The following is a 20,312-nucleotide window of genomic DNA, read 5'->3' as shown; positions in this document are numbered from 1 at the left end:
CAGTTTATCTAGTGTTCCCTGCTAATCCCAGTCTACACCCTTATTTTCAAAACCCTACAAAACTGGGAAAAATAAAATTGGCCTTAATAGAAGGTACTCACCAACTTGGCTAAAAGAAGGGATTCTGGGGTTAAACTGCCTGGTTCGGATCCTGACCATAATGCTTTAGTTGTAGGACTTGGGACAAGTTACTCAATCTCTCTGTATCTCAGTTTCCCCATCTGTACAACCGAGAGTGCCCGCCTCTTGGGGTTTTGAATGAGAAAATACACTTAAAGCATTTGGAAGAAGGCCTCATGCAGAATACAGCTGAATTAAAGGTCATTATTAAGTGAAAACCTCTGCTGTGGTCAAAGCTGATCAACGTCTCCATATCTCTGTCCTCCTTTCAAAGACTCCAGCCTGCTTGTCTACAACGGAGGAACAGCTTGGGAAAGTAGGGGGAGCTGGGGATGGGGAGGAGGACTGGCTCGGGAGGACGGTAGGGTGATAAGGCCTGATTGTTTTTCAGGGTTCCTCATCCGAGAGGCAAGATGGTATTGTGGGGAAGGGTAAACATGACCTTGTCTTGACCTCCATGGTGTCAGCTGAGCTGGAGGGGAACCCAGCAGCCCCAGCCGACTCAGCACCTGCTGATCAAATGGCTTGTGTCCAGTGTGTTGCAGGAAGTATGGGCGGGTGACCTTGTTGATCCTCAGAAAGGACCCAAGAGTTAGGAGGATGGATTACAGATGTGAAATGGAGCCCTAACCCTGGATTTGGAGACTCCTGGAACTTTAGGTAAATATCCTGTACCTCCTCTGTCTCCTCACAGAAGAGGGAGGAAGCAGCAGCACTGGAAGTCTTCTCGTAGCATGATCATTGATATTCTGTTGGGTAGGCCTGGGATTGAAGGAATAGAGTTAAACCAAACCAGGGGGCCCGGGTAGCAGTTCTGAATAGATTGTGAAGAGGGAAGCCGCTGAGTGATTACACAGATTCATTAAAGAGGACAGGTGGGGCCTTTGTGGGGCCATGATGGTTTCTGTAAATAAACCCAGGAGTCATGCTTTATCGTTCATCCTTCTTTACCAGTGTGAAGTAAACTACATCGAGCAGCTCCTCGGCCCCACACAGCAACAGAAGACTCTGAGCAGCAACCTAGCTATGTAGGTTCCTGATCTCCCCACTGCCCCCCAAAATAGAACAATCCCTCCCTTTCCAGAAGTCTGTTGGATTAGAACTTTAGTCATTTGGAATTTAGACCTACTCTTTCCCGAGTCTGAAACCTCTGGGCAACCAGTTAAGCTTCTCTGACCCTTTCTCTTCTCCTTTGTAAAATGAGCCCTGGTAATCACACTGGAACAGTGGTAGAAGGACCTGAAGATGTAGTGAAATTGTGTAGGCTGAGTGTGCCTCTGCACTGCTAGGTGCTAAACGAAAGTAAAGAGAGGCTTCTAGCAACTCTCAATTAATTCAAAAGTCCTATTTCAGCCGGTAATACAAAAAAGAACCCAGGACCGAGATTTTCAATATGGGCTAGATACCCTCTGGCCGCTCTGCGGTTCTACACCCCGTTTGTAGACAGAGGCCAATCTGCTGTGCGCAGAAGCGATGCGTAGCCCTCGCTGGAGATGGAGTCGAGCACCTCCTCCGTCTCTTTCTTCCTTGCTATAGCAACCTTGGAATTTCTGTTTTCCAGATGGCATATTTATATGATCAGAGGGCTGTTGAACTTGTACTATATTTTATGCAGATGAGAAATTAACATTGGGCCGAGGCACTGGGAGTTTTGGGGATTTCTCTGTTGCGGCACCGCTTAGCAGTTTCTACCCTCGGAAGAGAAGTTCTGGTCAGTAAGAAAGAGGCCATGTCCACTTAGGGACACATAGGTGATACCAGCTTTTCAGGAATTTGCTTCAGGAGTTCTATCCATTCTGCCCAAAACATTTTAGCTATCTATCTCGTCTCCTAGTGGGGACGGAACAAATCACTTTAGACAAAAAGTTTGCTTTTGCTACAAAATGCATTTATTTCCAGACAGACAAAATTCTCCAACTGCATATATGAGTACATCTTATAAGGTCCTTCAGTAAATGTCCTAAGAGTCATTTCTAATTATTAAAATGCATACCAAACATTTTGGTCTCTTAAAATATAACTTAAATAACCTGCTAATGTATAAGCTGTTAAGTCTGGTCACTGACATGAGTGACGTGCACTTCTTCACAGAGTTTGGCGCGATATCAACACATCATCCCATGATGAGATTTAACGAGTCCTTCGGCAGCAAGCACTTCGCTCACCTGCTGTCCGTGTGAACAGTGGCTGTTGTGTCAGCGAGCCCTCTTCCGTGGACAAAGTTATATGCAGACAAAGAAGCATGATATATGCAATGTGGAAGGCATTTCACAGAATGCAAACACCATTCAGGTAAATAAGTGGACTGGAGCGTGGAAGTTCAGTGCACACAAATCTGTTTACACTAGCAGGGCACGTGGCACCACCTCACCAGGCTCTCAGTAAATATCCGTTCATGGGAGGAGGAGAGAATACGCTGGAAGAGTGGTCTTGGAGCCCAACATCTGTTTTCAAGATGGGGCTTTACGTTGTGAGTTTTGTTTCTTCAGAGTAAATCACTGTTGGGAAAGCCTTTCATTCATTTCCTTACCTTGGAATTCCTTAGCTTGTACAGACTTCTTGCACACGGCTAGTATTCAGGGCTCCCCGGCTTCAGAAGAGCACACAGTGGCCCAGACCAAGTCTTGATTTGTGAAGTCAAAGGCCGGTTGGCTCAGAATTTCTAGGATCTAGTTGATTCTTCACACCTTCTCTTCTGTTGGTTCCCTTTAATAGCCCAAGCCCAAAAGAGCCATGGCAACTCCTAGGTTGAGCAGTATACTTCTTCATGAAATCTCATTCTGGCATCCGCTCGTCCCAGTACCCTGAGGACTTGAAAGAGTTGACCTCCTGAAGTTCTGTCCTTCAGAGTCTCCCACCTGTGTGCTGAAGGTAAGGTTCTTGTTCTAAGGCTGATACGAGGGAATGCCCCACAAAGGAAATTCCTGGAAAATCTGGATCTGCTTGTGATTTTCATGCCATGTCTTTCATTCCCCATAAGGCTAAGGTTGCAATTCTGGAGACACAAAGGAAAAGTTTCTAAATTCATCCTGGTTAATCATAGGAAGATGTCCCTCATCAATTGGGGTTAAAACTGGCTCTTCCTTAATGAAGTCAGGGTCAAAGTTACTGACATCTTCTCGGGATTTCTGTCAAAAGGAAACAAGGGTCAGCTTTGAGGCACATGAGGCTTCCTCATCTTCCGTGGGCCCGCGCCGGGGCGGTCAGACGGGTGCTGCAGCCCTGGGAGCAGCAGTAGTTCCAGTCAGGACCGTGAGGACTAAACAGCGCGTTATAGTAAATCTGCCTGTGTATCGTTACGGGCATTCGGGAACCCCCGCTTCACCGACCCCACGGACATCTTGCTGAGCAGGCCCGCCCTGGCCCGGGAGGCGAAGCAATTAATTTGGTCACCTGATCCAGCCCTCTCAATCACCCTTTACTCGGCATTTCACCAAAATGCCCCTTCTCGACAGGCTCTACTGAGGGACACACACGTTCGGTTGTCAACAGAGTCGAAGTTCACACTTGCCTCACCTATCGTTTATACACAGGACTCTAGGTGTGAAGAGATTTTCCTGAAAGACGTGGAAGCGCTGAGTTTAGGAAACAACCGCCTTTCGCTTTACTCACCAGGTGGCTTCCTGCTGGCAAAGCCTCCCCGCTCCCCGAGGGGTTGGCAGGGGGAGGCCTGGTGCCCAACCTTAGGGGCTGTTAGAGATTAAGCTAGCTGTGACGCTGGAAAGCTCATTTCTGCCATGGTTAGACCTCTCATTTCTCTTACCTAAGTTGAAGATGCGTTTCTGCTTTCTCCACCACGGCTCTCTGGACCCACAGATGAGAAGGAGCTTTGCTCTCAAGTCAAGAGCTAGACCACCCTCAGGAATGCCGCTCAGCTGCCTTGCTTGGGAAGGTCCCCCCGCGCTCCTGGTATTTCTCCAGGCAAAAGGGATTGGGCCTGAGCTCTGGGCTGCTGTAGCTGGTACAGACCCAGCTCTCCAAGCCACGGAGCCAGATTCAGTGAGGGGGAGCATAAGGAATCTAGCTGAGAAATTCATCATTCCTATAAACTCTTTTGGGGCAACCTAGAAAGTTTCAGGTCTCTTAGTCTCCAAAAAGCTTCGGTGAAGTAAGAGGTGAAAGATTGGAGAGAAGTAAGCTGGAAAGGGAGAGATGTTGCCTCAAGGGCCAGCCTCGTCCTGGGTGAGGCCATCCTGCAGAGGGTGAGGCTGAACGTCCGGTTTGGTTATTCCATTGGGGACAACAGATTTTGGTAGACCACGGAGACATTTTAAGAAAGAGGAAAGTCTACTGTGATGGTCTTAGACACTTACGATTCTGGGTCTGAAAGGTGGTTCTACTTGGCGATGGTTCAGCTGGGCCCAGTCGATTTCCTTAAAGAAGGGATGTCTCAAGATGGCATGCTCCCCACCCTGAGTCAGGCTGCCAAGGCGCATGGTGGGGTTCTTGGTCATGAACTGAGAGGGGAAGAGAGAGAGTCGATCATTCGCTAATACACAACAAGTAGGTCACAAGATGGCGGCATCAGCTCTGGCAGAAGAGCCTGTGCAAGGCTTTCTGGCTGATCTTGCTTAACTAGCTGAATTTTCCATTATAGGCAGCACAGCCAACATGAATCATCCCTTAAAGGCGCAATTGCTTGTGTGTATTTATGGCCTTCGCCACTTCCATTTCAGACGTGGCCACTAAAATAAAGCTGAAGGGTCCAGTTTTCTTCACTGTAAATACCATGTATTTTTCTTTCCCTTTTAAAGAAAAACTCTTTATAAAATAGGGTGCCTTTCTCCAACATTGCAGTTGTCGACAGCCCACAGCTTATGAATAGGGCTACTTTTAAGAACAGCTGTGCCATTTTCTGAGGACCTGACCAGCCGGCCCGGATTCCCGCTCTCCAACAAGACCGCAGAGAGAAGAGTGAGGGTCATTATTTTGAAGATCTGTGGGAAGAAGCTGCGAGAGTAAAAAACCCAAAGTTGGCCACTTTTCTTTATGCAACAACGATGCTCCTCTTCTCCTACCCTTCCATTTTGAAATGTTTCATGATTAAGACTCTTGCTACATACACCATTTAAGCAATGTGTCTATATAAATCCTCTGAATTTCTACCAATTGGGAAACTCCCCTCAGGCTGAGCTCCTATCAAGATACTTGGAACTAAATCGACTTGGACAAAAAGGCCCATAAGGTGTTCTGATCGCATCCAAACCAGGATTCGTACGGGATAATTTACTCTTCAGGGCCAGACACTTAAGCTAATTTAAAATAATTCAAAATAAAAATTGCCTTGGATTAAAAAGTTTTGTTATAAAGTTTAAATCAAGTTGTTTGATCTGTGAGCACAAAAGCAATGCAGTGTTCCTAGAACTTGCTTTGCAGTGGAATTTCCAGAGTCATAAGCAGCCCCTGGTGTTGAAGGCTGCAGACATGAGAGGGGAGTGTCTGGAGGCGGCCGGCCCAGCCAGGCGTCCAAAGCTGCACAGCCTCTCATGGTGCTTCAAATGAAAACGACCCTGTGGAGGGAGAAGGCGGCAAAACTCCCTCAGCAAAGCTGACAGGAAAGTCCTCAGAAAATGCTAGAAAGCCCTCCAAGGGAGCTAATAAAAAATGCAGACACTGATGGGGTTTAATAGCTTTTCCTCCCTCCGACGGACAAAGAATGCAAGGCCGTGGTGGGGCTGGATTGGAGGTGGAACCTGAAAGTCTGAGGAGCTTTCAGAGCTGCACAGGTCCAGTCAGCACGGTGCGGACTGAGGAAGTACATGCCTCGCAGCTCAGTTTTGTGGGAACGAGGCATTCATGCTGCTGGGGTTCTCCTGGCTCAGCCTGTGCGCTCACAAAGGAAGGGGAAAGTATATACGCAAGAAACATGAATAAGTTCTCTGCATCAACGGGATGCAATCCCCGATGGAATAGCTAATTAACAATGCTGCAAAAAACCTCAGAATACAAGGATGGTAGAACAGACCCCGACGGCTTGTGGGAAATTCCCAGGCCTGCCAATGATGAGAGCAGAGGACATCTTGTGAGTGTGTGGGTACAACTTGTTCTTCTGGGCAAGGGGAACAGTGCCTGGCTCTTGCTGACAGAGTGGCAGAAGCCCAGTGTCCAACAGACTTTGGCTTCAGTGCCAGGGACAAGGAAGAATGGACAAACTTCCAAGGGGCACTGTGCATGAGGGAAAAGAGACCAGATCAGGGCTGTTCTTCCTCTAAACACTGCATCCCTGGACAAGAAGACCGTCAGAATAACCCTTTCACTAGCTTGATACCTTCTCTTAGGTTCTGGTAAGTCGTTCTGAATAACCAGTTTTGTTTTGACTTTTGTTCTGAGCCCTTTAGACACAGAATTCTCCACTTAGAGGACCAATTTACAAAGGTGTACATGGTGTCTACTGTATGCTAGGCAGCAGACTAGCCATTGTGGGGAGAGAGACGACAAAGACAGTGTCTATCCACGACAGAGCTGATCAAGTGAAGGGGGAAGAGGCCAGCAAGCTTTGTGGGCAGTCACAGCTGGGTGAGATGAAAAGAGCAGAACACGCGGGAGCTTTGAAGAGGGGCTGGTCATGAGGAGGCAAGTAATGGCTCCCTGGAAGAGGTGGCACTTGACGAGAGAGGAGGTGGATGAAGAGAATGAACACAGTCATGAAGGAAGAAGACCACTGTGCCCAAAAGCCAGCACAGGTGCACACAAACCCCTAGTATGCTGGGAGAGGAACATTCAGCATGGTATGACGGGCACGTGGGGAGGGCTGAGGAGACGGGGGAGGGGGCAGCCCACAGGAGCCACCAAAGTCCTATAGAGAGGTGAGTGATGACTCTAGCCACAGTGTACTGAGTACATCCTGAAGGAGGAGATAAAAGATTGGTGGTGGGTGAAGAGTTGAGAAAATGCCTGAGAAGAGTGGACAAGTTCAGAAACTAGAAGGGTTTCTGGTTAGTGGGAAGGCAAAGTTGGGCGCAAGTCCTGGAGAGCTTGTAGAAGAAGAATGAATGTGATCCACACTGGTTGGCCTTGCCGTGAAGGGGCAAGCAGGAGTGCGGGGTCACAGGGTCTGCTCTGGCTGCCTGCTGGCAGAAGTCGGCAGCAACAGAAGGCCAATAGATTACTGATAGTATTAATCATAGAAGCAGTAACCTTAGTAATAGCAGTATTTGGGGGGAATGAAACAAAAACACCCAGCATTTCTCAAGACCTGACAGGGTGCAGATCTGGGAGGCTGAGCTCAGCTTTGCATTTGAAGTGTGTGGACATCCCCCTGGAGAGGACTAGTCCTACACATCCAGGGTGCAGGCGAGGATTAGAGATCTGACTCTCCAAGACACCAACATTTGGTGAAACGGCAAGCGATGCAGCTGGTAGAGCAGGCAAGACTGTGGAAAAGGAGAGAGAGTATAAAAGTAAGACCAGCCCCAGGCCTCAGACAGCTTATTTGGCTCACACAGCCTGTTTTAAAATAATTTTAATTACTTGTCAAATATTTAAAAACTAGGAAATGTTATTTAAAAGTCAAGTTTTCCACTTTGTCTTGGAAAACAGGATATTCTAGAACGCCAAACCTGCGCCTCTTCATATAAAGGGCCTAGAGTCCAGCAGTGGCTGCCTTTCTAGATGGAGCATATGATCCCTGGTCAGCCGCATGTCCCACCACTCCGCATTGCCTCACACCTAGCGGGCTTCACTCACTGACTTTGCATGGCTCTAAGCCCTGGCCTAGGGACACAAAAAAGCCAGGGTGGGGCTTCTGGTTCAAGATGGCAACATAGGAAGACCCCGAACTCCTCTATGGACATAGCAAATCCACACCTATTTTATAAAGCAATTCCCCCTGGAGAGGAGTGAGGGCTGCCTGAACAGCTTCTGCTAGATGGAGACATAACATGATCATAAAGGGAACACCCAATGCTGCAAACTGCAGGGGGAGGAATAGTACTGAGGGACTTTGAGTAGATTCAATTGCCCAGGAGCACAGAAAAAACCATTTAAGAGTGCAACTAAAGCATTCAGCCCTAGAACCTTGACGAACGGCAGGAGACATTCTAGAAATCTCCCCGGGTTGGAGGGGCTGGCAAGTGTGATGATTACAGTCCCCCTCCACCTTGGTAGCACGGAGGGGAGCAAGGTCCAGTGCCCTAGTGAGCCTGACACCTCAGTAAGCCCTGGGCCCCTAGTCCACACCAGCCCCAGCTTTCACACCAAAGTGGCCCCAGCACGGCCTATCCCAGGGTTCTTCTGATCAGCACTCACTACAGTTCCAGCTTCCTGCCAAGGTGCAAAAGGCACACAGCACCTGAAATACTCCAGGCCATACCACTTTGGCTCCAGATGACTTGCTACGGCACCCCCAGTGCAGAGTGCTCTGGGACCTTCTAATTCAGCTGCAGCAGCCCAACCAGGGCCCCCCTGTGTAGAGCACCCCAGGCAGCAACAGCCTTGGCTACAGATGCCCCATGTGCCGAACACTCTGGGACACCCTGGCTTGCACCGGCTTCAGCTGTCTGCCAGGGCACCCTCTGCATAAAGAGCCACAGGACTGTCCCAGCCCACACCCACTTCGCCTCCTGCCATCCCACCAGGGCAGCCCCAACATGGAGTGCCCCAGGACTCCCAGTCCACACTAGCCTCAGCTCCAGTGAGCCAACCAAAGTCACCAGGCACAGTCTACACAGGGGACAACCCTATGCAAGACCATTCCTTCAAGTTTAGGAGAAATCGCTATTCTGCTTAATTCACACAAAATCAGGCAAAATGAAACAGGACTATGTTCCAAAACTAAAACTTAAAAAAAAAAAGAACTAAATGGAGATAAGCAGTATGCTGATAAAGATTTTAAAGTAATACAAAGATTTTCACTTAAGAATGAACTGAGAACTTCAACAAAGAAATAGAAACTATAGAAAAGAATCAGCTGAAAAATATAAGTGAAATGAAAAGTACACTAGAGGGAATCAACAATCCATTAGCAGATGCAGAAGAATGGATCAGTGATCTAGAACAGGATAAAGGAAAGCCCCCAAGCTGAAGGGCAGAAAGAATTGTTAAAAATGACAAATTAAGGGATCTCTTAGCATCAAGCAAACATTTGCATTATAGGGGTCCCAGAAGAAAAGGAGAGAGAGAGGGAAAGGGGCAGAAACTTATTTGAAGAAGTAATAGCTGAAAACTTCCGTAACCTGGGGAAAAACACAGACAACCAGTTTCAGGAAGCAGAGAGAGCTGCAAACGAGATGAACCCAGGGAGGATCACATAATGACACATAGTAATTAAAACGTCAAAGATTAAAGATAAAGAATTTTAAAATCAGCAAGAGAGAAGCAGCTAGTTACTTACAAGGGAAACCCCATGAGCTGGTTTTTTAGCAGAAACTTTGCATATGTCATGCTACTCCCTTCTGGTCTACAAAGTGTTGAGAGGTAAAAACTTAAGACCAAGAATACTCTAAACAGCAAGATTACCATTCAGAATTGAAGGAGAGATAAGGAATTTCCTAAACAAAAGTTAAAGTTAGTCATCAACATTAAACTGGCCTTACAAGAAATGTTAAAGGGACTTTTTTTAAATGCAAAAGTGAAGGCCATAATTAGAAAATTATAAATAAAAAAATGTAAAATATGACGACATAAAACATGGAGTGGGGAGTGAAAACATTTTTTTAGAATATGTACGAACTGGGGCACCTGGGTGGCTCAGTTGGTTAAGTGTCTGCCTTCCACTCAGGTCATGATCCCAGGGTCCTGGGATTGAGCCCCACATTGGGGTCCCTGCTCAGTGGGGAGTCTGCTTCTCCCTCTCCTCTATCCTTCTCTCTCCACTTGTGCTCTGTCTCTTGCTTTCTCTCTTTCAAATAAAGAATCTTAAAAGTGGGGTTAGAGAGAACATACCTTAACAAAAATAAGAGAAACCCACAGCTAACATAAGTCAGTGGGAAAAAGCTGAGAGCTTTTCCTCTAAGATCAGGAACAAGACAAGGATGTCCACTCTCACCACTTTCATTCAGCATAATACTGAAAATCCCAGCAGTACCAATTGTCAAGAAAAAGAAATAAAAGGCATCTAAATTGGTAGAGAGAAGTTAAACCGTTACTATTTGCAGATGATATGTTACTATATATAGAAAATCCCAAAGACTCCACAAAAAAACCCCTATGAAAAATAATATATAAATTCAGTAAAGTTGTAGGATATAAAATTAACACACAGAAATCTGTTGGCATTTATATATTCTGATAAAGTAGCAGAAAGAGAAATTAAGAAAACAATTCCATCTATTGCATCAAAAAGAATAAAATCACTAGGAATAAGCTTAACCAAAAAGGTTAAAGGCTTATACTCTGAAAAGTATAAAATGGAAGAAATTGAAGACCTCACAAACAAATGGAAAGATATTCCATGCTCATGGCTTGGAAGAACTAATATTGTTAGAATGTCCATACTACCCAAAGCAATCACAGATTCAATGAAATCTTTACCAAAATACTAATAGCATTTTTTTCCACAGAACTAAAACAATCCTAAAATTTGTATGGATCCACAAAAAACCCTGGATAGCCAAAGTAATCTTGAGAGAGAAGAACAGAGCTGGAAGTATCACAATCCCAAATTTCAAGATGTACTGCAAAACTGTACTAATCAAAACAGTGCAGGAGTAGCACGAAAACAGACACATACTTCAATAGAACAGAGCAGAGAACTCAAACTCATGCTTAAAATAAACTCAAAAATGGGTTAAAGACCTAAATGCCAGACCCGAAACCATAAAACTCCTAGAAGAGAACATAGGCAGTAATCTCTCTGATATTGGTCTTCATAACCTTTTTCTAGGTATGTCTCCTCAGGCAAGGGAAACAAAAGAAAAATAAACTATTGAGACTACATTAAAAAAAGCTTTTGCACAGTGAAGAAAACCATCAGCAAAACGAAAAGGCAACCTACCGAATGGGAGATGATATCTGCAAGTGATATATCCAGTAAGAGGTTAATATCTCAACTATGGAAAGAACTTACACAACCCAACACCTGAAAACAGAAAATCCAATTAAAAATGAGCTGAGAACCTGAGACATTTCTCCAGAGAAGACATCCAGATGGCCAATAGACACATGAAAAGATGCTCACCATCTCTAATCATCAGGGAAATACAAATCAAGACCACAATGAGATACCACCTTTCACCTACTCAGAATGGCTAGAATCAAAAACATAAGAAATAACAAGTGTTGGCGAGGATGTGGAGAAAAAGAAACCCTCACTCACTGTTGGTGGCAAAGGAAAACGGTGTAGCCACTGCAGAAAACAGTATGGAGTTTCCTCAAAACATTAAAAATAGGAACACCATATGACCCAGTAATTCTACTTCTGGGTATTTACCCAAAGAAAACAAAAAAACACTAATTCATAAAGATAGATGCCACCTCTATGTTTATAGTAGCAATATTTACAATGACAAAGATATGGAAGCAACCAAGTGGCCACTGAGATGACTAGATAAGGAAGGAGTGGTATATGTGTACAATGAAATATTTCTCAGCCACAGGAAAGAACGAGTCCTTGCCATTTGTGACAATGTGGATGGACCTAGAAGGTATTAGGCTAAGTGAAGTCAGAGAAAGACAAATACCTAATGACTTCAGTTCTATGTGGAATCTAAAAATTAAAACAAAAAGCAGAAACAGACCCATAAAAACAGAGAACAAACTGATGCTTGCCAGGGCGGGGGGCTCTGTGGGGGATGGGCAAAATGGGTGAAGGGTAGCGGGAGATAGGGAATGAATAAGTCACGGTGATAAAAGGTACAGCATAGTGACTCTAATCAATCGTATTGTAATAGCATTGTATGGTGACACAGCATAACAGACTTGCCAAATCACTTATGCTGTGCACCAGAAACTAACATTGTGTGTCAACTACACTTAAAAAAAAAAAAAAAGATGAATACCATGGAACAGAAGCCAGGACAGGGCCCATAGCAAGGAGGAGCTTCGAGTCTCTTCATGACTACCCATCCAAAGATGCAAAGATGGGGAGTTATGGAACATTTATCTCTACCCAGGCCTGAAATCTTCAGTGGTACATGTGGGTGGAAGTGAGCAGGGCAAGCAGGAGGAGCTTGCCGCCCTAGGCCAGGCACAAGACTCCCGAAACACCATATTCCTGCTGCTGTGAACAGTGACGGCATGATCCCTTTGCAGAAAACTTCCTCTGTTTGCTTATGTCCCTCATGGTTCCCAAATGCCAAACAAGGTACCGACAGTGGTGTTTGGAGCAATCATCTGTCCATGTCTAAGGTCATCCTTCAGCTTGCCTCGCCTCAACTGACCTTTTCCCCAACTGTGGTCCAAACGAGAAAGTCAGCCCAGGAGGAAAATAAAGTGACTTCATGAAAGATTCTGGACACATTTACTAAAGGAAGCAGAATGTTTTCTAGGGTCAATAAAAGCACTTTATAAGCTGCAAAGAGTAAGTGAGAAGGCCAGGGTGGAAAATCTGCTTCTACCCCAAATGTAAGTGTCAAGGCAATTGGAGAGCAGGGACAGGAGAGGGGTCAAGAATGCGTGGATTCAATTCGTAGTCTCCTTCCTTTTGGGGTCCTCATTAGCGTGGAATTTAACTAGAGGATACGGAAGTAATCAGAGATACATAGAAGCTTAATGGTTCTTTCAAGGCTGCAGAGAAGGTAGGACTACAGGGGAAAACAGACATGTGTCTTCCTGAAGGTAGCTCTCCGGTGAAATGGAGGCTGGGTTTGTACAAGGATGTCCTGGGAAGCCTCCACTCCACACACTAAGGAAAGGACAGACGAGCTCCTCTGATAGGGAGGGCGCAGAGGTTAACTGGTTAGGCTCTGCAGCCTGACTCTGTGTTCGTATACCAATGAGCTGTGTGACCCTGAACAAATGTCTTACCTTCTCTGGGCCTCAGACTTCTCAACTATAAAATGGAGATTTTCCTGTACTTCATAAGGCTGTTATGACAAGTAAATACCTGGCACAAAAGAAGCCCTCAATAAACGTATTGGTAAGCATCCTGTTAAACCCCTCGTAGGTCCGTCCTGTCCTACCTAAAGCCAGAGGCACGGGCTGGACGCCTCCAAGAGCGAAGTCTGAAGTCGGCCTTGACCCTGAGGCTCATCTGGCTCTCCCTGCTACTCCGCTTGGAGGCCAAGAAAGACACAACAAGGCCTGTTTCTGCTTTCACAGTTTCCAACAGTGGGGTTGTTATAATGGTCTCTGGAAAACAGTTTTTCTGACAGCAAAGATTTCTAGAGACAATCTTAAAACAAGAAATACAGATAACAGGTTTTGCTGTGCAGTTTTGTCTCCTTGAACAACAGAAGGGAGATACTGAATTCAGGATGCAGGATGCAATCGGGCAACTTCTTTGTGAGCCCCGAGCCAGGGCAGCACTGTCGCGTCTGCTAGGCTCTGCTACACCCGAGGCAGCTTTGGTTTTCAGTGGCTGAATGTCCCAGAGGATGGAGTTTAAACTCACCCTGTATATTAATGTGTCTTGAGAAAACAGGATCCAAATGTACTTTGAAACTCATTAAAATGTAGGCAATGGCTATTTTTTCCTCTTTCAAAATCTGTCTGATTTCAGAGGAAGATGACTGGTTATATAAATAGACCAATTAGTCTAATAAGATTTTCTTCTAGGAGGGAGAAAACACTATTTTCTCCTAATAGTTGGATTTGGCGGTTGGACAAACAAAATGACCTTCTCCTCTCATTCAATTTCAGACTGAAGAGCAGAAAGCGCTAACGCTGGCAAATCCGAAGGGAAGGAAACCATTCCACGGGACAGTCCCATCAGTGTTCCGGGGAGGTGCTCCTAAATGGGAAGAAGGTACTTTAAGGCTCTACAGAGGACGCTGGGGAGGGAGGGCAGAGAAAGCACACACGACCCGGAACACAGTAGGGTTCACAGCTATGATGGCCAAGCTCACCACGGGTGTACAGCCAGAAGGGATGACAAGATGCATGCCCGTGTGTGCCTGTTGCAGCCACAGGTCTGTCTGTTGCCAGTGTCACAGGCAGAGTCTAGCCTGGTGATGAAGAGTCATCAACCACCTCCTTTCAGCCCCTCATGCCAGCTGCACTGGTGAGCACAGACCTGGGAATGACCTACACTGGCAGCACCAGCCAGCCCAGAGCATGGGTAAGAGGGACAAGGGGAGGCATGTGAATTAGCTGATGGGGCAGCAGGGAAGGAGAGAGACACCAGGGCTCTGACTTGGCATTGCGAAGTCACTTTTCCATAGGAGAAGGCAGAGACAGATATTTAAACATGAGATGAGGGTGACAACAACCCACACTGGGGCTGGGATGGGGCTCAGAGGCAGGTGGGAAGGCTACATAATGTATTTTTAAGATAGCTCTGGGGAAACAAACTAATCTTCTCAAGTACAGGTTATTATACAGACTGGTGTTGCCATGGAATATTGGAAGAGCCAAGAGAAGGAGAAATGTTCTAGCTTGTTCAGATTGGGTCTGAGTGGAATTTACTAGGCAGGGCTGGAACTAGTAATCTGCACACCTATGGCAATAGACCACCTGGCCGTTCCCAAAGCACATAGGGCTCTAGATCCAGACAGACTTGGGCAGAAGTGGAAGAAAGAATGGTACAAATTTGAAGATTATTTGTTCTAGTTTTGTGAACAACAGTATTGGTGTTTTGATAGAGATTACATTCTATCTGTAGATGGCTTTGGGCAGTACAGACATTTTAACAACATGAATTCTATCTTTCCATTTATTTGTGTCGTCGAATAATCCTTAAATTTGTATGGACACAAAAGACCCTCAATAGCCAAAGCAATCTTGAGAGAGAAGAACAATGATGGAGGTATCACAATCCCAGATTTAAAATTATACTACAAAGCTGCAGTTACCAAAAACAGGATGGTACTGGCACAAAAACAGACACAGAGATCAATGGAACAGAATAGAACCCAAAAATAAACCCACACTTATGTGGTCAATCTATTGCAAAGGAGGCATGAATAATCAAAGTCTCTTCAATAAATGGTGTTGGGAAAAGTAGACGGCTACATGCAAAAAGAATGAAACTAGACCACTTTCTTATACATAAAAATACACTCTAAATGGATTTAATTCCTAAATGTGAGACCTGAAACCATAGAACTCCTAAAAGAAAACGTAGGCAGTATCTCCTGGACATTGGCCTTAGCAACATATTTACGGGTATGTCTCCTCAGGCAAGGGAAACGAAAGCAAAAATAAACTGTGAAGAATGCACCAAAATAAAAATCTTTTGCATGGTGAAGGAAACCATCAACAAAAGGCAACCTACTGAATGAGAGAGGATATTTGCAAATGATATATCCAATAAGGGGTTAATATCCAAAATATAGAAAAAAGTTAGACAACACCAAAAACCCAACGATCGGATAAAAAAATGGGCAGAGGACCTGAACAGACATTTTCCCAAAGAAGGCATACAGATGGCCAACAGACTATGAAAAGATACGCAACATCGCTCAGCATCAGGGAGACGGAAATCAGAACCAAATGAGCTATTACCTCATACTTGTCAGAATGGCTCAAGTCAAAAAGACAAGAAACAACAAGTGTTGGCAAGGATGTGGAGAAAAAGGAACCTTCGTGCACTACTGGTGGGAATGTAAATTGGTGTAGTCACTATGGAAAACAGTATGGCGGTTCCTCAAAACATTAAAAATAAAAATACTGTATGATCCAGTAATCCCATCTCTGAGTATTTACCTGAAGAAAACAAAAACACTAATTTGAAAAGATATATGCATCTCTATGTTTACTGTAGCATTTTTTGACAAGAGCCAAGATATGGAAACAACCCAAATGTCCACTGATAGATGAATGGATAAAGATATGGTGTATATACACAATGGAGTATCACTCAACTGTAAAAAGTAATGAGATGTTGCCATTAGTAACAACATGGATGGACCTAGTGGATATTATGCTAAGTATAATAAGTCAGATGCCATATGATGCATGCCCGTGTGTGCCTGTTGCAGCCACAGGTCTGTCTGTTGGAATCCAAAAAAAAAAAAAACCATGTGGAATCCAAAAAAAAAAAAAAAACCAAAAAAACCCAGAAACAGACTCCTAAATACAGAGAATAAACTGATGGTTGCCAGTATTAGCGGGGGGGGGGGGGGATATAGGCAAAACAGGTGAAGGGAATTAAGAAGTATAAACTTATAAAATAGATCAATCACTGCATGAAAAGTACAACATAAGGAATATAGTCAATAATATTGTAATGATTTTGTATGGTGACTGATGGTGACTACACTTATCATAGTGACCATTTCATAATGCACATAATTGTTGAATCACTATATTATAGATCTGAAACTAACATGATATGGTACGTTAACTACACATCAATAAAAATGGTATAGTTTTTGTAAATGCTATAGCTTAATAAGTGGTAGCCATTACTACTATATACACATATCTATGTTATATGTTCTTGTATTATAGCAGATATTGACTTAAGTGTTTCAAATTCATTCTGTATAATGTTTACAGTGACCCTGATTATCATTCCCATTTTACAGATATTGGAAAACTGAAGAACAGTCCAATCTGTAACCTGTCCGAGGCCACCCAGTTTGGGGGCGGTAGAGTTGGGATTCAAACTCAGGCCTATGTAGCACTAGAAGCCTCTGCTTTCAGTCACTCTGCCAACCCTCCTTTTGAGGTGACCAGGCATCTCATTTGGATTTTGGATTAAAAAAACAGTGTGGACTGACAGGTCAGGACAATCATGGGATGACATTCAGGACTTCACTTGAATGAGAATGCATAGCCTTTGTGTGCTTACTTATGTTCCACTTTCTTTGCTGGCCCATGGGACCAGCGGGTACTAAGAGAGGGGAGAGAAAACAGTCTTGAAAAGAACCTAAGGAATCCTTTAGTCAGACTACCTTGCTTTACTTTAAACAACTGGGGGTCTTTATATTGAAGAAAAAAGATAAAAGGGCACTGCTGATATTTTCAAATACCAGGAGAGGTGTTGGCAGTAAGAGGCATTTCTAAATAAAAGAAATATGTTTAGGGAGTGGGAGTTAAGGGAAACATATAAGCTTGTAAGGGCAATTAAACTAAGTTTAATACTCAACGCCATGAAGTGATAGAAAGGGCTTTCCCAGGAGGAACACGACTGTCTTATTGGAAACTCTGAAGAAGAACTTCTGGGATTTGTCAAGGACGCCGGATGACCTATCTGGCATCAGGTGGGAAGGGAGACCAATGGCCTCCATGGACTCTGCTATTATCAAGAGTCTACAATCTTATCCTCTCTTTTGTCTCTTTTTGTATTTATCATTAAAATTCAGGGAAAGAACAACTGACATTCTGAAGGTGACTGTACCTCCTCCCTCAGCTAGAGAAGCGACATTTTCCTTGGGTCTCAAATGGTCTTTATAAAACGTAAAATGAAACAAAACTTGCTCAAGCTCATCTCCTTGAACTAGTCATGAGGAAGGCGGCCTGTGACTATATGAGTATACTTGAAAATACCAATGGATCAACGTCTATACTGATAAGTTACTTATAACTAACAGAATATTCTGTTACATATATATATATATATATATATATATATATATATATATATACATACACACACACACACACACATCAGAATATTCTGTAAGTCTCTCCAGAGACACAGTACACAGTGTACTTTATTACTCCTCATGAAAGCCAGTACAGTCAGTGCCCCGTACTGTTGCCATTCCTACAAGGGGGCAGAAACAGTGCTAAAATCTGTAGTGGGTGTGTTGGCTCTATTTTTCGTGCTGCCTGTGGCTGGAATCCAGCAGCCTTTCTGTGGGCATCTACTTAATTCCTTTTCAGAGCTTTTAACACTCTGATTTTCCTGTGTTTTATAATCACTATAGCTTCTGCTGAATCCCAAGTCATAGGACAATGTTGGCTTAAAAAAGGGTAAGGGTTAGAGGTGAGTCCCAGAGATCGAAGTCCAAGGTCAGGCATTTGTGCCAACACCCATGTTGTTGGCCAATATGGTTTTATGACTGGCAAGTGAGTTTGAAGCATCTCTGACTGATGGGGTGGGTTTCATTGCTCTCCCAAGTGTTAAAGGAAAAGAGAGCTCTACTCACTGTGGCCGCTCCACAGGCCCAGACTACTTCTTTGTTTCAGGTGTGATCTCCCCAAACATAGCTATTTAAAGGAAGCAAGTACTAAACCAGGGTCCTCCGGAGGACACTACACAATGCCTTTTATTTCCTCCTGATGAAACCCGGGCCAACACCCTTCTTTATCTAAGATATACATTACCTTTGGTGTCCAAACCAAACCTAACCATCAGCTGCTAAAACTTATTGATCTTTGATAGTTGGAAAGAAGACAAAGCAGACAAGAATTTTTCCAGCTTAAAACAAAAAGCTCTTCTGACCCACAGATCTTGGTTAGCTAATCACCACGTAGAAAAGGTTTCTACACTCATTTTACAAAACCTCTGATATCTTTATCCTCCTGGCTGAGATATGGAGATTAAAGGGGTAAGTGGTATTAGTACTACATTAAAAAAAAAAAGAAGAAAAAAAAAGGAAAAAAAAGTCCTTCACACTGCCAGCCACAAATAAAACATTAGGACCTCTATTCAAGTAAACTTATAAGCTAAAATGAGGGGGAGGGAAGCTGAAAACAGGAACCTTCATAAAATATGATAAAAAATGCCAAATAAGTCTATGGGAAGATCAGTGTGCTAGTGTTTTTCTGTCTTCTGCCAACACTAGCATTGATCTATCTGTAAGGGAATGGTTCATTTCTGAAAGGTGTTAATAGCATGAGCAGTTTCAGGATGAGGCCTGCAGAGCAGCTCCATTTCTTCATATGGGAACTCCAGTCCTAGTAAAGGGCTGCCTGGCTGCATGTTAGCCATCTCTCTTGCTAAAGGATCTTTCAGTGAACTTCTTTTGGATTTTCCCCATCAGTGTTTGGAAATCAGTTCTAATGATCCAAAGTTGGATCTTCTACATTAATCTGGTCCCAGTTTTCCCTCCACTTCCTCAGCCTCCTTCTGGCTGACCATCTCCCTTGAGCAACTCAACTTCTGCCAGGAGGGGAGTGGGTAATGGAGGCGGTCAAACTCAATGCTGCTCTCACGGCTAAAAGAGGATCCCAGCATTCATTGTGATTCTCCCTTTGTGCACAGAGGCCACCAGGATTCCTGCAGACAAGGCACAGATGATGAAATCCGAGAGGTGTGAGGACAGATAAAACCCACACAAGTACACACACACTTCAGTTTCTATAAAGCCTAGGAACAAAAGCACTCTGTAATCTCCCTCTAATGCCAAGTTTACAATGCCTCCCGAACTGACAAAGGTGACTCAGGAGAATGCACCAAACTCCTTTCAGCGCTTATTTCGCCTGGCCACCTGTGTGAGCTCAGAGAAAGGGCAATGACTTCACCTGAGTCAGCACCCAGCCTCGTGATCCCTCACAGGAGATGATTTAGCACAAAGGAAGACTCACCTTACAGAAAGGCCCTTCTGAAGCTCTGTGGATTCGTGAGGACTTCCCCAAGTCTCTCTCTCTCTCTCTCTCGAGCTATGTGAAGGCAAAACTCAGTGCAACCACAAAAACTCTCTATTTTTGTCTGTGTTATGATTATTAGCATTTTGGGATCACTTTGTGCCAGTTAAGGAAACTCAGCCAGTAGAAAGCGTGTATTATTCTAAAACTAAGGGAAAAAACATTTAAAAAATCTTTAAAGTCATAAATCCGGAATTGGCTTTACACAAGTGTGTCTCATATATCTTTTCTGTGTTAACTTCGGTGGGTGTTGCCAGTTTCTGTCATCTCATGAGAGCGAACGGGTGGGACTGTTTTGCTTTTAGAGCATGGACGTGTGAGCATTTCACATACACATTTAAAGGGAAGATGAGAAATGAGAGACAAAAGGGCAAGCAAGAAAAAGAGTCTTCCCATTGCAGTTTTTTTGAGTGTATGCAATGGTTATTTTTAGTTGTAAGGATTACTTGTTAATGATTTGGAAATTTTTTCCCAAGTAGAAGTCCTGGGCTAACCACTGTGTATATTCCCGCTCCCCTCTTCCCGACAGTTCTGTGCCCCAGGGGAATGTCCTCACAAGCGAGTCCTCTGCCTCTCTCTGCCTCTATATGAAATGTTTGGACATCCACACGCAAAGA

General features: G+C 44.3%; 1 protein-coding gene across 3 annotated transcripts in view; it reads right to left on the bottom strand.

Moving 5' to 3' along the window:
- Positions 1–1,992: 1,992 nt before the first annotated feature.
- The window catches only part of PRKCH (protein kinase C eta), a 367,061-nt gene continuing 348,741 nt past the window's right edge, over positions 1,993–20,312 (bottom strand). For all 3 annotated transcript variants that reach the window (XM_087855982.1, XM_045810456.2, XM_045810457.2), the window contains 2 exons: positions 4,434–4,577; positions 1,993–3,248 (listed from right to left, as the gene is read on the bottom strand). In XM_087855982.1, coding sequence (XP_087712108.1) covers positions 3,102–3,248; positions 4,434–4,577 — 291 coding nt within the window. In that variant the 3' untranslated portion in view covers positions 1,993–3,101. The remainder of the gene's footprint in view (positions 3,249–4,433; positions 4,578–20,312) is intronic.

Source organism: Ursus americanus, chromosome 26 (genome assembly GCF_024610735.1).
Source record: "Ursus americanus isolate L20-20 chromosome 26, mUrsAme1.1.p, whole genome shotgun sequence".
NCBI classification, from domain to species: Eukaryota; Metazoa; Chordata; class Mammalia; order Carnivora; family Ursidae; genus Ursus; species Ursus americanus.
This window is presented reverse-complemented; position numbering and strand designations above follow the sequence as displayed.